Below are 14,846 nucleotides of genomic sequence, written 5' to 3'. Positions count from 1 at the left end.
AACAGAGTTTGTAATTTTGTCTCAAAGGACATGCAGAATTGTATCTCTTAAAATACAAATACACATGGGAGTCATAAAATTATGTTCAGGTTGATTCATTTATGAGGTACACATTCTAAGACCTGAGGATGCGGCAGGGGGCGAAACAGATGCAATCCTACTGCCACAGAGCTTACATTCCTCTGCAGGAAGATAGTAAACATGGGAACAAATACATAACATCAGTGCTGACAGCAGTAGGTGCTGGGAAGCAAATGAAATGAAGCAGTGCTGTTAGTAGTGACTTGAAAGGGACCGAGCCCATGCTGAGAACACAAGGTTCTCATGATTTTAGATGGCACACAGATAACCTCAGAGTGAAGAGATTCGGGGTTGGGTCGATGGAATAGAACTAAAGGAGAAGGATGTAGGAAGCAGGGGCGAGGGCCTCTTTACAGTCACTGTGTGCTTTACATTTTTCCTAGAGGCACATATACCCAAGAGAGATTTTGGCTTTTGGAGTGTGGCCTTCCCTCGGTATATACACTATATGGAATTTAATCATTCTTCGATTCTTAGAAAATATCATTAATATTCAAAATATATAGCAAATTATAATTGCTTCATCTTTGATGTTTTGGAATATACTTCAGGATCATAGCGTGCCTTAGGGTTATTTTTAATCAATCTCAGGGTTAACACTAGTGCAGCACAAATAGATGGAAATTTCCATTACATGGTGACTGGGGGTTTATTGTATCAACGTAATTCTACTTCATAGAAGAAGCAGCACTGTTCACCTGTTCCTTTGCTTTAGAGAGCTCAGAAAACAAGTTTCAAAGACATAAATTTATTCATTTGACATTTAGTTACAATGCCCAAGATATTTTTGTGACCTAAATAGCAAAGTAAGAACATTGCTAGGTGTTTCTCACATTTGTTACCACTAGTACAATTTATCCACTTCAGTAGAAAATAAGCCATGGGATTATGATACCTCCAGATTAAAGCACATTCTTCTTTTTCAGTGATATGTAAAACCACAGGATCAGAATTATATTGGATATCGAAAGATTAGAATATTAAATCTGATCTCCTAAATCAGGGTTTTCCAAATTCTGATCACTTGTAATCATTTGTGTGCCAGCTTCAAGATTTTGCTATATTCTACAGGTGCTGATGCTATTACATTTTTAATGTTTTTCTCTACAGTGAGTCAATTTTTGCTTAAATAAGTTTACTTGAGAAGGAATGTTTATATTATTGTATTATTGAAATAAATGGAAAATAACTTTAAGAAATATATTTCTAACTATGAATCTATATTCTTTTTGTTTGTTTGTTTGTTTGAGAAGAGTCTCACTGTGTTACCCAGGCTGGAGTGCAGTGGCGTGATCTTGGCTCACTGCAACCTCCGCCTCTCGGGTTCAAATGATTGTCCTTCCTCAGCCTCCCAAGTAGCTGGGATTACAGGTGTGCACCACCATGCCCAGCTAATTTTTGTATTTTTAGTAGAGATGGGATTTCACTATGTTTGCCAGGCTGGTCTTGAACTCCTACTCCTGACCTCAAATGATCTGCCCACCTTAGCCTCCCAAAGTGCTGGGATTACAGGTGTGAGCCACCAAGCCCTCCCTGAACCTATATTCTTGACTATTGATGCAAGACGTTTATCTGTACGTCATCTAAAATCATTATACACATTTGGTTAGTACTGCTGTCATAGCAGGCTTGGCCTGTCCCATACCAGGTGTATGACCTTTAGCAAGTTACCCAACTTCTTTTTTTTTTTTTTTTTTTTTGAGACGGAGTCTCACTCTGTCACCCAGGCTGTAGTGCAGTGGCCAGATCTCAGCTCATTGCAAGCTCCGCCTCCCGAAGTCACCCAACTTCTCCTATCCTCTGTTTTCACTTGTGTACGATGGAGATAATGAGATATTATTATCTGACAAGTACTTAGCACAGTGCCTGATGTAGTAATTACTCAGTAAATGGAAGCAACTGCAATAATGTATTGTTGAAGTGGTTGTTGCCTTTATTATTATTCATGGAAAGGACAGTGTTGGAGATTTAGAAATTATACAAATACTTCCATTCTGCACCTAAATTTGGGGTTGAAGGTATTAGAACAGTAGACCAAAGAGTTGACCAATGTAATTATATCCCTAGCTTTCCATGACTCGCTGTATGACTTGGTCAAGCCATTTAACCCCTCTAGGGTGTGGTTTCTTCATCACACAAATTAGGAGGTTTGATTTGATTTGATCTCAAGACATTCAGCTTGCAGGGTGCCAGCTGTTTGAGTGGTTTTGATCATGGGATGTGGTTCATCTGAAGTCAGAGCATTTTAAATTTTGTTTTAAGTGGCTATTTGACACACAAAATAAGCTAGGAGTTGATGTGGCCCCAGCTGTTTTCCTGTTTTCATTATGAGTGACTGATGGTCACGAGGCGTCATGTTAGCAAGCTGGGTCAATTAGTAATTGCTTTTGAAGCTGTATATAATTAATTACATAATTATGAGCTATTGAAGTTTAGTTCTAGTAAAACTACATCATAAAACCAAGGCAATTTCAAAAGATTTTCTGACAAAAGAAAAATATGAACAAACTTTTTGTACATTTGACTTACCTTTATTTTATGTTTAATATATATTTGTCAAGCATGTAACACTTTTCAGTCATCAATAAAAATTATATGTGAATATAATCTAGCCACGCGGACCACCGTTGAAATAACTTTTATATTTCTACCTAGATGACTTGTTATGCCCCTTCCAGATAGGAGAATCTACAGTTTTATGAATTTCAATCTCCTAATAAGGTAGATCTGAACTTGGTAATGATTAAGTTCAAATCAATAAAGCCAAATAAAATTTTAAAAGCCTGCTATAAATATATACATATATATAAGTGTGGGTGTATATGTTAGTATAATATACCAACGACTATTTTTTTTTTCACTCAGGAATATATTTTAGAAATTATCTCATTTATTTCCTCTTTTGTTTGAATGACTGCAATTGAATAGATGATTCCAATTGTTTAATCAATCTCCTTATGATGGACATTTGGGCTTTTTTCTAACTTCTATTATCCACAATAATGCTGTAATGAATGTCTTACACGTGAGATTTTGTGCATATGTTAGCATATCTATAGGTTAAATTGCTGGGTCAGAGGACATGTGCATTGGTAATTTTGAATTTGAAATAAACAAATTATTCTTCATGGAGGTTGGACCAATGTGTGCTCCCACCAACAATGTGTAAGTGAGCCTATTTTCTGCCTAACCACTTTTTCCTCATCATTCTGTGTGACCAAACAATTTAAATATTACACTGTTTTCTCTAGGAAAATGCTAATTAGAGGGGCGATCATACTGTTTGTGCAGATTTCACAGAGATTGAATATTACACTGAAGACCACTTTCTAAACTATATGTAGAAATTTAATTTGCTCAATTAAATGGTTAAGCATCTTGGAACACACTTTATATTGCTTTAGAGCGCAATTACACTGGCATGGAAAAACCTGCAATTTGAAAATTATCAACAAATTAAAGCCTTCTGTGGATATTCTCATAATGAAACCTACTATACATATCATGCAAAAAGTTTTGCTATAACATTATTTATACTTTATTTTCTATTTTTATTTTTATTTTTTGAGACGGAATCTCGCTCTGTCACCCAGGCTGGAGTGCAGTAGTGTGATCTCGGCTACTGCAACCTTTGCCTCCAGGGTTCAAGTGGTTCTCCTTCCTCAGCCTCCTGAGTAGCTGAGACTACAGGTGTGTGCTACCACACCCGGCTAATTTTTGTATTTTTAGTAGAGATGGGGTTTCACAATGTTGGCCAGGTGGTCTCAAACTCCTGACCTCAAGTGATTCATCTGCCTCGGCCTCCTAAAGTGCTGGGATTACAGCTGTGAGCCACCACGCCTGACCTATTTTTCTTAAACTCAGAAGGAAAAGGCCTTATGTCTAGATACTGTTTCTATTTTTTCCTGAGCCTTTAGGTTCACGAGTTAAAGCTTCTGTGCTTCCTTTAAGAAAGTCAGAAGTTTGTTACAGAGAGATGTGAATGATGTCTTTCTTTTCTATGTTTAGGACTTATTCCATAGATTTAGGAAAGTCATATAGTCATAAACCATTATTATTTTTCTGTCTTTGGGCTACAGTGTAACATATATGAAAGTCAGTTTCTGAAGGAACTTAGGTTTTTTTTTTAACGCTAATGTGGTCTTTTCTAAAATTTACCATTGTTCGAATAGTTGAAGGTTTGTTTGTGGGGTTTCTTTGGCTTTTATGAAGGATCACCAGATATTCAATAACTTTTTTTTGAAGTTTTTCTCCTTAATTTGACTTTCAAATATGGTCCTTTATGTAGCACTGTAATAATTCACTTACAAGGAAAAATATTTTTCTGTTATTGACATATTTGAAAAGCATTTGTAGTGTTGGATATAGTATTTATAGTGAAGATAGTGGTTCAATCCCACAGAATAACCTGTAATTAATATAAAATTACTTGGAGTTATTCAAATAAAATGCAAATTAAAAAGTTATTAGATAATCACCTATTACATTTTCCTTGTTAGCACATATATTACATTCTAGAGAAACTGTCTGCTTATAGGTAGAGGCTGTTGTTGAATTTTAAATTGTTCTACCCCGTAAGGAAAGCAGTTGTTATGATACTCACACAGTGGAAAAACAGGCCTTCAGCAAAATGAGGCTTTGTTGTGATATGGATTACTCTGGGGCCACTCCTTCCCCACAAATCACTGAAACGCATGACTGCTTGAACTAGGAGAACAAAACCATTTTCATTGAATCACAGCACCCCCTAGCATCCTAATAATTTACGGGTTTGTTTTGTTGTTGTTGTTTTTGTGTGTGTGTGTGGTTTTTTTTTTTTTTTTTTTTGTGATGGAGTCTCACTCTGTCACCCAGGATGGAGTGCTGTGGGGTAATCACAGATTACTGCAGCCTCAACCTCTCAGGCTCCAGTGATCCTCCCACCTCAGCCTCCTGAGTAGCTGGCACTACAGGTACGTGCCACCACACCAGGCTAATTTTTGTATTTTTTGTAGAGATGAGGTCTTGCTATGTTGCCCAGCCTGGTCTCAAACTTCTGAACTCACGTGATCCTTCTGTCTTGGCCTCCCAAAGTGCTGGAATTACAGGTGTGAGTCACCATGCCCAGCCAAGAATTTGTGTTTTTAGAAGTCAAAGAAACATTTTTGTTTATGCTTGTAAAACAAACCATGAATCTAATAAGATCTGATATCTCATATTCTTCTGACCAAGGAGAAGAGACCTTTGAAAGATTCCATGGAAATTATGGGGAATGTGAAGAGTCATCATTGTTATTGAAAATAATTGTTACGTTTGTTTTCTATGGAATATAGGGGTATGAATGCAGATAATAAACTATGGCTGAACCTCTTGTGTCCTGTGTAGAAGTGGTCAGAGAGACAGTGTTTTTCTAGCCAAGTGCCTAAGAATATTAATGTGTGTGTTGCAGGTACTTCTCCCAGCAGCTGGTCTCTTACAGTTACAGGATGTGAAGAAGACTTGTTGTGAATTTTTGGAATCCCAGCTTCACCCTGTCAACTGCTTAGGAATCCGGGCTTTTGCTGATATGCATGCATGTACCGACCTTCTGAACAAGGCCAACACCTATGCAGGCAAGTGGAGTAGACCTCAGCTGAATTTGGGAGGAAACTGGCTTGATTTTTGGTATGATTCCACAGTGGTCTCTGGAAAGTCATGTCGTATTTCTGTGTGTGTGTATATATGTATGTATGTCTGTGTATATATATATAACATTTTCTTTATCCACTTATTGGCTGATGGGCACTTAGGTTGATTCCATATCTTTGTAATTGTGAATTGTACTGTGATAAACATACATATCCAGGTGTCTTTTTGATATAATGATTTCTTTTCCTTTAGGTAGATACTCAGTAGTGAAATTACTGGATTGGATTTTAATTCTTTGAGGAATCTCCAGACTGTTTTCCATAGAGGTTGTACGAATTTACATTCCTACCAGCAGCGTATAAGCATTCCCGTTTCACCACGTCCACACCAACATCTATTGTTTTTTCACTTTTAATAATAGCTATTCTGGTTGGGGCAAGGTGGTATCTGGCTGAGGTTTTAATTTGCATTTTCCTGATGATTAGTGATGTTAAGCTTTTTTTTTCATGTTTGTTGACCATTTGTGTATCTTCTTTTGAGAAATATCTGTTCATGTCATTTGTCCACTTTTTGATGGGATTATTTGTTTTTTTCTTGCTGACTTGTTTGAGTTCCTTTTAGATTCTGGATATTAGTCCTTTGTCAGAGGCATAATTTGCAAATATTTCCTCCCATTCTATAGGTTGTATGTTTACTCTAGTGATTATTTCTTTGGTCTTATGGAAGTTTTTTTTTTTTTTTTTTTTTTTTTTTTTAAATTAGGTCCCGGTTATTTATTTTTGTGTTTGTCACATTTGTATTTGGGGTCTTTGTCACAAATTTTTTTGGCCAATGCCCAGAAGTTTTTCCTAAGTTTTCTTCTAGAATTTTCATGGTGTCAGGTCTTAGATTTAAGTCTTTAATCCATTTTGGGTTAATTTTTATATGTGGTGAGAGATAGGAATACAGTTTTATTCTTCTACATGTGGCTATCCAATTTTCCTAACACCATTTCTTGAATAGGATGTGCTTTCCCCAGTTTATTTATTTATCTGTTTTTAATACTTTAGGTTCTATGGTACATGTGTACAATGTGCCGGTTTGTTACATAGGTATACATGTGCCATGTTGGTTTGCTGCACCCATCCACTGGTCATTTACATTAGGTATTTCTCCTAATGCTATCCCTCCCCCAGCCTCCCATTGCCCCGACAGGCCCCGTTGTGTGACATTTCCCATTCTGTGTCTGTGTGTTCTCATTGTTCAACTCCCACCTATGAGTGAGAACATGTGGTGTTTGGTTTTCTGTCCTTGTGATAGTTTGCTGAGAATGATGGTTTACAGCTTCATCTATGTCCCTGCAAAGGACATGAACTCATCCTTTTTTAATAACTGCGTAGTATTCCATGGTGTATATGTGCCACATTTTCTTAATCCAGTCTATCATTGATGGACATTGGGAGGTTCCAAGTTTTTGCTATTGTGAATAGTGCCGCAGTAAACATACATGTGCATGTGTCTTTATAGTAGCATGATTTATAATCCTTTGGGTATATACCCAGTAATGGGATGGCTGGGTCGAATGGTATTTCTAGTTTTAGATCCTTGAGGAATTGCCACACTGTCTTCCGCAATGGTTGAACTAATTTACACTCCCACGAACAGTGTAAAAGCATTCCTATTTCTCTACATCCTCTCCAGCATCTGTTATTTCCTGACTTTTTAGTGATCGCCATTCTAACTGGCCTGAGATGCTATCTTATTGTGGTTTTTGATTTGCATTTCTCTGATGACCAGTGATGATGAGCATTTTTTATATGTCTGTTGGCTGCATAAATGTCTTTTGAGAAGTGTCTGTTTATATCCTTTGTCCACTTTTTGATGGAGTTGTTTTTTTCTTGTAAATTTGTTTAAGTTCTTTGTAGATTCTGGGTATTAGCCCTTTATCAGATGGGTAGATTGCAAAAATTTTCTCTTGTCCTGTAGGTTGCCTGTTCGCTCTGATGATAGTTTCTTTTGCTGTGCACAAGCTCTTTAGTTTAATTAGATCCAATTTGTTAATTTTGGCTTTTGTTGCCATTGCTTTTGGTTTTAGTCATGACGTCTTTGCCCATGCCTATGTTCTGAATGGTATAGCCTAGGTTTACTTCTAGGGTTTTTATGGTATTAGGTCTTACATTTAAGTCTTTAGTTCATCTTGAGTTAATTTTTTATACAGTGTAAGGAAGGGATCCAGTTTCAGCTTTCTACATATGGCTAGCCAGTTTTCTCAGCACCATTTATTAAATAGGGAATCCTTTCCCCATTGCTGGTTTTTGTCAGGTTTGTCAAAGATCAGATGGTGGTAGAGGTGTGTTGTTATTTCTGAGGCCTCTGTTCTGTTCCATTGGTCTATATCTCTGTTTTGGTACCAGTCCCATGCTGTTTTAGTCACTGTAGCCTTGTAGTATAGTTTGATGTTAGGTAGTGTGATGCCTCCAGCTTTGTTCTTTTTGCTTAGGATTGTCTTGGCTATGTGGGCTCTTTTTTTGTTTCCATATGAAATTTAAAGTAGTGTTTTCCAATTCTGTGAAGAAAGTCAGTGGTAGCCTGATGGGGATAGCATTGAATCTATAAATTATCTTAGGCAGTATGGCCATTTTCACAATATTGATCTTCCTAATCATGAGCATGGAATGTTCTTCCATTTGTTTGTGTCCTCTTTTATTTTTTGAGCAGTGGTTTGTAGTTCTCCTTGAAGAGGTCCTTCATATCCCTTGTAAGTTGGATTCCTAGGTATTTTATTCTCTTTGTAGTAATTGTGAATGGGAGATCATTCTGATTTGCTCTCTGTTTGTCTATTATTGGTGTATAGGAATGCTTGTGATTTTTGCACATTGATTTTGTATCCTGAGACTTTGCTGAAGTTGCTTATCAGCTTAAGGATGTTTTGGGCTGAGACAATGGGGTTTCTAAATATACAATCATGTTATCTGGAAACAGACAATTTGACTTCCTCTCTTCCTAATCGAATACCCTTTATTTCTTTCTCTTGCCTGATTACCGTAGCCGGAACTTCCAACACTATGTTGAATAGGAGTGGTGAGAGAGGGCATCCTTGTCCTGTGCTGGTTTTCAAAGGGAGTGCTTCCAGTTTTTGCCCATTCAGTATGATATTGGCTGTGGGTTTGTCATAAATAGCTCTTAGTATTTTGAGATATGGTCCATCAATACCTAGTTTATTGAGAATTTTTAGCATGAAGGCTATTGAATTTTGTTGAAGTCCTTTTCTGCATGTATTGGGATAGTCATGTGGTTTTTGTCGTTGGTTCTGTTTATGTGATGGATTACGTTTATATGTTTGCATATATTGAACCAGCCTTGCATCCCAGGGATGAAGCCCACTTGATCGTGGTGGATAAGCTTTTTGATGTGCTGCTGGATTTGGTTTGCCACTATTTTATTGAGGATTTTTCCATCGATGTTCGTCAGGGATATTGGCCTAAAATTCTCTTTTTTTGTTGTATCTGTCAGGCTTTGGTATCAGTATGATGCTGGCCTCATAAAATGAGTTAGGGAGGAGTCCCTCTTTTTATATTGATTGGAATAGTTTCAGAAGGAATGGTACTAGCTCCTCTTTGTACCTCTGTTAGAATTTGGCTATGAATCCATCTGGTCCTGGACATTTTTTGTTGGTAGACTATTAATTATCGCCTCAATTTCAGAACCTGTTATTGGTCTATTCAGAGATTCAACTTATTCTTGGTTTAGTCTTGGGAGGGTGTATGTGTCCAGGAATATATCCTTTTCTTCTAGATTTTCTAGTTTATTTGCATAGAGGCATTTATTGTATTCTCTCATGGTAGTTTGTATTGCTGTGGGATTGGTGGTGATATCCTCTTTATCATTTTTTTATTGCGTCGATTTGATTCTTCTCTCTTTTCTTCTTTATTAGTCTTGCTAGCAGTCTATCAGTTTTGTTGATCATTTCAAAAAACCAGCTCCTGGATTCATTGATTTTTTTTTGAAGGGTTTTTTTGTGTCTCTATCTCCTTCAGTTCTGCTCCGATCTTAGTTATTTCTTGCCTTCTGCTACCTTTTGAATTTGTTTGCTCTTACTTCTCTAGTTCTTTTAATTGTGATGTTAGTGTGTCGATTTTAGATCTTTTCTACTTTCTCTTGTGGGCATTTAGTGCTATAAATTTCCCTCTACACACTGCTTTAAATGTGTCCCAGAGATTCTGGTACGTTCTGTCTTTGTTCTCAATGATTTCAAAGAATATCTTTATTTCTGCCTTCATTTCGTTATGTACCCAGTAGTAATTCAGGAGCAGGTTGTTCAGTTTCCATGTAGTTGTGTGGTTTTGAGTGAGTTTCTTAGTCCTGAGTTCTAATTTGATTGCATTGTGGTCTGAGAGAGAGTTTGTTGTGATTTCTGTTCTACATTTGCTGAGGGGTGCTTTACTTCCAATTTGTGGTCAATTTTAGAATAAGTACGATGTGGTGCTGAGAAGAATGTATAGCCTGTTGATTTGGGGTGGAGAGTTCTGCAGATGTCTATTAGGTCTGCTTGGTCCAGAGCTGAATTCAAGTCCTGGATATCCTTGTCATTAACCTTCTGTCTCGTTGATCTGTCTAATATTGACAGTGGGGTGTTAAAGTCTCCCATTATTATTGTGTGGGAGTCTAAGTCTCTTTGTAGGTCTCTAAGGACTTGCTTTATGAATCTGGTTGCTCCTGTATTGGGTGCATATATATTTAGGATAGTTAGCTTTTCTTGTTGAATTGATCCCTTTACTATTATGTAATGACCTTCTTTGTCTCTTTTGATCTTTGTTGGTTTAAAGTCTGTTTTATCAGAGACTAGGATTGCAACCCCTGCTTTTTTGTTTGTTTGTTTTCCAGTTGCTTGGTAGATCTTCCTCCATTCCTTTATTTTGAGCCTGCATGTGTCTTTGCATGTGAGATGGGTCTTGTCAGTACAGCACACCGATGGGTCTTGACTCTTTATCCAGTTTACCAGCCCGTGTCTTTTAACTAGGGCATTTAGCCCATTTACATTTAAGATTAATATTGTTATGTTTGAATTTGATCCTGTCATTATGATGTTAGCTGGTTATTTTGCCTGTTAATTGGTGCAGTTTCTTCATAGCATCAATGGTCCTGACAATTTGGCATGTTTTTGCAGTGCCTGGTACCGGTTGTTTCTTTCCATATGTAGTGCTTCCTTCAGGAGCTCTTGTAAGGCAGGCCTGGTGGTGATAAAATCTCTTGGCATTTGCTTGTCTGTAAAGGATTTTATTTCTCCTTCACTTATGAAGCTTAGTTTGGCTGGATATGAAATTCTGGGTTGAAAATCTTTTCTTTAAGAATGTCAAATATTGGCCCCACTCTCTTCTGGCTTGTAGGGTTTCTGCCGAGAGATCTGCTGTTAGTCTGATGGGCTTCCCTTTGTGGGTAACCCGACCTTTCTCTCTGGCTGCCCTTAACATTTTTTCCTTCATTTGAACCTTGGTGAATCTGACAATTATATGTCTTGGGGTTGCTCTTCTCAAGGAATATCTTTGTGGTATTTCTCTGTATTTCCTGAATTTGAATGTTGGCCTGCCTTACTAGATTAGGGAAGTTCTCCTGGATAATATCCCGAAGAGTGTTTTCTAACTTGGTTCCATTCTCCCCATCACTTTCCGGTACACCAATCAAACGTATATTTGGTCTTTTCACATAGTCCCTTATTTCTTGGAGGCTTTGTTCATTTCTTTTCACTCTTTTTTCTCTAATCTTGTCTTCTCATTTTATTTCATTAATTTGATCTTCAATCACTGATATCCTTTCTTCCACTTGATCGAATCGGCTGTTGAAGCTTGTGCATGCATCACGAAGTTCTCTTGCTGTGGTTTTCAGCTCTATCAGGTCATTTAAGGTCTTCTCTATACTGTTTATTCTAGTTAGCCATTCGTCTAACCTTTTTTCAAGGTTTTTAGCTTTCTTGTGATGGGTTAGAACATGCTCCTTTAGCTCAGAGAAGTTTGTTATTACCGACCTTCTGAAGCCTACTTCTGTCAATTCAGCAAACTTATTCTCTGTCCAGTTTTGTTCCCTTGCTGGTGAGGAGCTGCATTCCTTTAAAGGAGAAGAGACACTCTGGTTTTTGGAATTTCCAGCTTTTCCTCTCTGGTTTCTCCCCATCTTTGTGGTTTTAACTACCTTTTGTCTTTGATGTTGGTGACCTGCAGAGAGGGTTTTGGTGTGGATGTCCTTTTTGTTGATGTTGATGCCATTCCTTCCTGTTTGTTAGTTTTCCTTCTAACATTCAGGACCCTCAACTGCAGGTCTGTTTGAGTTTGCTGGAGGTCCACTTCAGACCCTGTTTGCCTGGGTATCACCAGCAGAGGCTGCAGAATACCAGATATTGCTGCCTGATCCTTTCTCTGGAAGCTTCATCCCAGAGGAGCAGCCCTTTGTTTGAGGTGTCTGTCAGCCCCTACTGGGAGGTATCTCCCAGTCAGGCTACATGGGGGTCAGGGACCCGCTTGAGGAGGCAGTCTGTCCATTCTTGGAGCTCAAACGCCATGCTGAGAGAACCACTGCTGTCTTCAGAGATGTCATACAGGAACGTTTAAGTCTGCAGAAACTGCTGCCATTTGTTCTCCCCAGTTTTATGTTTTTGTATGCTTTGTTGAAGATTGGTTGTTTGTAAATATTTACTTTATTTCTGGGTTCTCTATTCTGTTCCATTGATCCATATATCTACTTTATGCTAGTACCATGCTGTTTTGGTTATGATACCCATATATTAATATAATTTGAGGTCAGATAATGTGATGCCTCTAGATTTGTTCTTTTTGCTTAGGATTACATTGGCTATTTGGGCCTTTTAAAAAAAATTCTGTATGCGTTTTAGGATTTTTTTTTTCTAATTCTGTGAAGAGTGATGGTGTTTTGATAGGAATTGCATTGACTGTAGATTTCTTTGGACAGTATGGTCATTTTCATGTTATTGATTCTTCTAATCTGTGAACATGGAATGTATTTCCATTTGTTTGTGTCATCTATGATTTCTTTAAGCAGTGTTTTGTAGTTCTCCTTGTAGAGTTCCTCACCTCCTTAGTTAAACATATTCCTAAGTATTTGATTTTATTTTGTAGCTATTATAAAAGGGATTGAGTTCTTGATTTGATTCTCAGCTTGGTCATGTTGGTGTGTAGCAGTGCTCCTGATTTATGTACAATGATTTTGTAACCTGAGGCTTTACTGAATTCATTTATCAAAGCTAGGTGCCTTTTGGAGGAGTCTTTAGGGCTTTCTAGGTATAAGATCATATCATCAGCAAACAGAGATAGTTTGATTTTCTCTTTTCCAATTCGGATACCCTTTATTTCTTTCTTTTGCCTGATTGCTCTGTCTAGGACTTATGGAAGTTGCTAATTTGTTTTTAAACCATATTTCTGGAAGATAATTCGGGTAGAAGTTACAGTCCACCAACTGCCTGCAAGACTCTTCTTTGCATCTATGAGACTCAATAGGAATAGTTCCTATGGAAGCTTCTGTGTTCACTGCTCCTTTAATAGGCACTAGAAACTGTAACTTCCCCCAGCCTTCAAATGCAAGAGCCCTTTGTCTAAACTCTGCTTCAGTGTGCTTACTCTGATGAGTAAGGAAGCTTTTGGTACATAGATCTGGGTAAGGGAGAATACATGTGCATATATATATGTGTGCCTCTGCCTGCACAGAGCATTGGAGAGTAGTAGTCCTAGAATCCCTATTTCATTTACCAAATAAATAATGGTTCAAAGTAGTTAGTTGAAAAAACAAAAACACAGTGCTTCACTAAAGTACAGTAGGTCCAATAAATTTAGACTTTATTGATTTCTATTGGGTGGCCTGATGGCCTAACTGCCCTTTAGAAAATTATTTCAGTGAAAAAATGTGATCTGAGTTCTAGGAAGCCGATTTACAGATGAGCTTTTAGAACACAACCCTTCTGTAAGTTTGGGAATGCCTGTAGGGTTTAACAATATTCATGCAGCCCTTTTGAATAGGATGAAGCATTTCATGAAAAATCAAAGACAAATATGAATTTATTGGTATATTCCAATGCAACCAATTCTGTTCAACTAAGTAGAAAATATTACTTCTAAATTCAGATTCCATTAACTGCTAGACTTAATGCACCTCTTATAGGTGACTTCTATTAGGAAAACCAAGAAAACTTTCATATTTTTAGATATTTTTCGCTGCATGAAACAATCACTGTTTAACATTTTATCTTTCCTGGGCTGCCAGTTGTCTCTGTAGTGCTTGATAAATGTTACTGACGGCTAATGAGGAGAGGAGGGTCAGTGCCTGGGGAGAGAATGAATAAAGTAGGATTAATGTACAGGATATCCAAACATAATTCATATGATATACTAGAACTCTTAATTTTGCCCGTATTAGAAGCAACTCATTCACGGTGTTTTTAGGAGATCATTAGATTTTTAAAAATCTTTCTCTTATTTAAAATCTTAAATTTATTCTAGTATATTACAAAATATAAACAATTTTCCACCAAAATTAGAACACGTCTGTTTCTTAGTTTGTAGAGTCCTCCTTTGTAATTTTTCACGAAAAATTATTCACTTTCAGTAAAACTATAAAGAAGCATTGATTTTTCATTTTTAATGCACTATATTTTGCATCTGAATCTAGCTTTAAAGGATGTACTGCTTTTATACCATGCTTCTGAATCTTGTATTTGCTTGAGTTTCTTAGGTTTTAGGTAACATTTTAAAACATCTTTCATTATGAAAAATTGCAAGCATGTACAAGAATAGAATAGTACTCATCATCCAACTTCAACAGTTGTCAACTCAGGGATAATTTTGTTTTAATTATAACCCTCATTACTCCCCTTCCCTTTTTTTATATGCAAACATTTTACTGAAGTCTAATGTACATATAGAAAAGTGCACAAATCATGTCTACAGCTTGAGGAATTTTTTACATCCTCTTGTATTATCTTGAAGCAATCATCATGCTTTAACTAGGTATTTCATCCTTGTATTTTAAACAAATGCCATTACAAAGACCGTGCTTGTATAATGAAACTTTCCATATCTTTGGTGTATTGATAACTAGTTGCAACAAACTTTCCAAAATAATCCAGAATAATACTATAAAACAGTTTGATATGGTTTGGCTGTGTCCCCCCTTCCCCC

General features: G+C 37.1%; 1 protein-coding gene across 6 annotated transcripts in view; it reads left to right on the top strand.

Moving 5' to 3' along the window:
* KLHL2 (kelch like family member 2) overlaps positions 1-14,846 on the top strand; it is a 113,728-nt gene that overhangs the window by 49,916 nt on the left and 48,966 nt on the right. For all 6 annotated transcript variants that reach the window (XR_002522291.2, XM_021938923.2, XM_021938924.2 and 3 more), the window contains one exon: positions 5,510-5,672. Coding sequence is in view for 5 of the 6 variants with exons in the window: in XM_021938923.2 (XP_021794615.1) it covers positions 5,510-5,672 (163 nt within the window). In the remaining variant the exon portion in view is untranslated. The remainder of the gene's footprint in view (positions 1-5,509; positions 5,673-14,846) is intronic.

This window comes from Papio anubis, chromosome 3, assembly GCF_008728515.1.
Source record: "Papio anubis isolate 15944 chromosome 3, Panubis1.0, whole genome shotgun sequence".
Taxonomy (NCBI): Eukaryota; Metazoa; Chordata; class Mammalia; order Primates; family Cercopithecidae; genus Papio; species Papio anubis.
The sequence above is the reverse complement of the archived record's forward strand: the minus strand, read 5'-3'. Positions and strand labels throughout refer to the sequence as shown.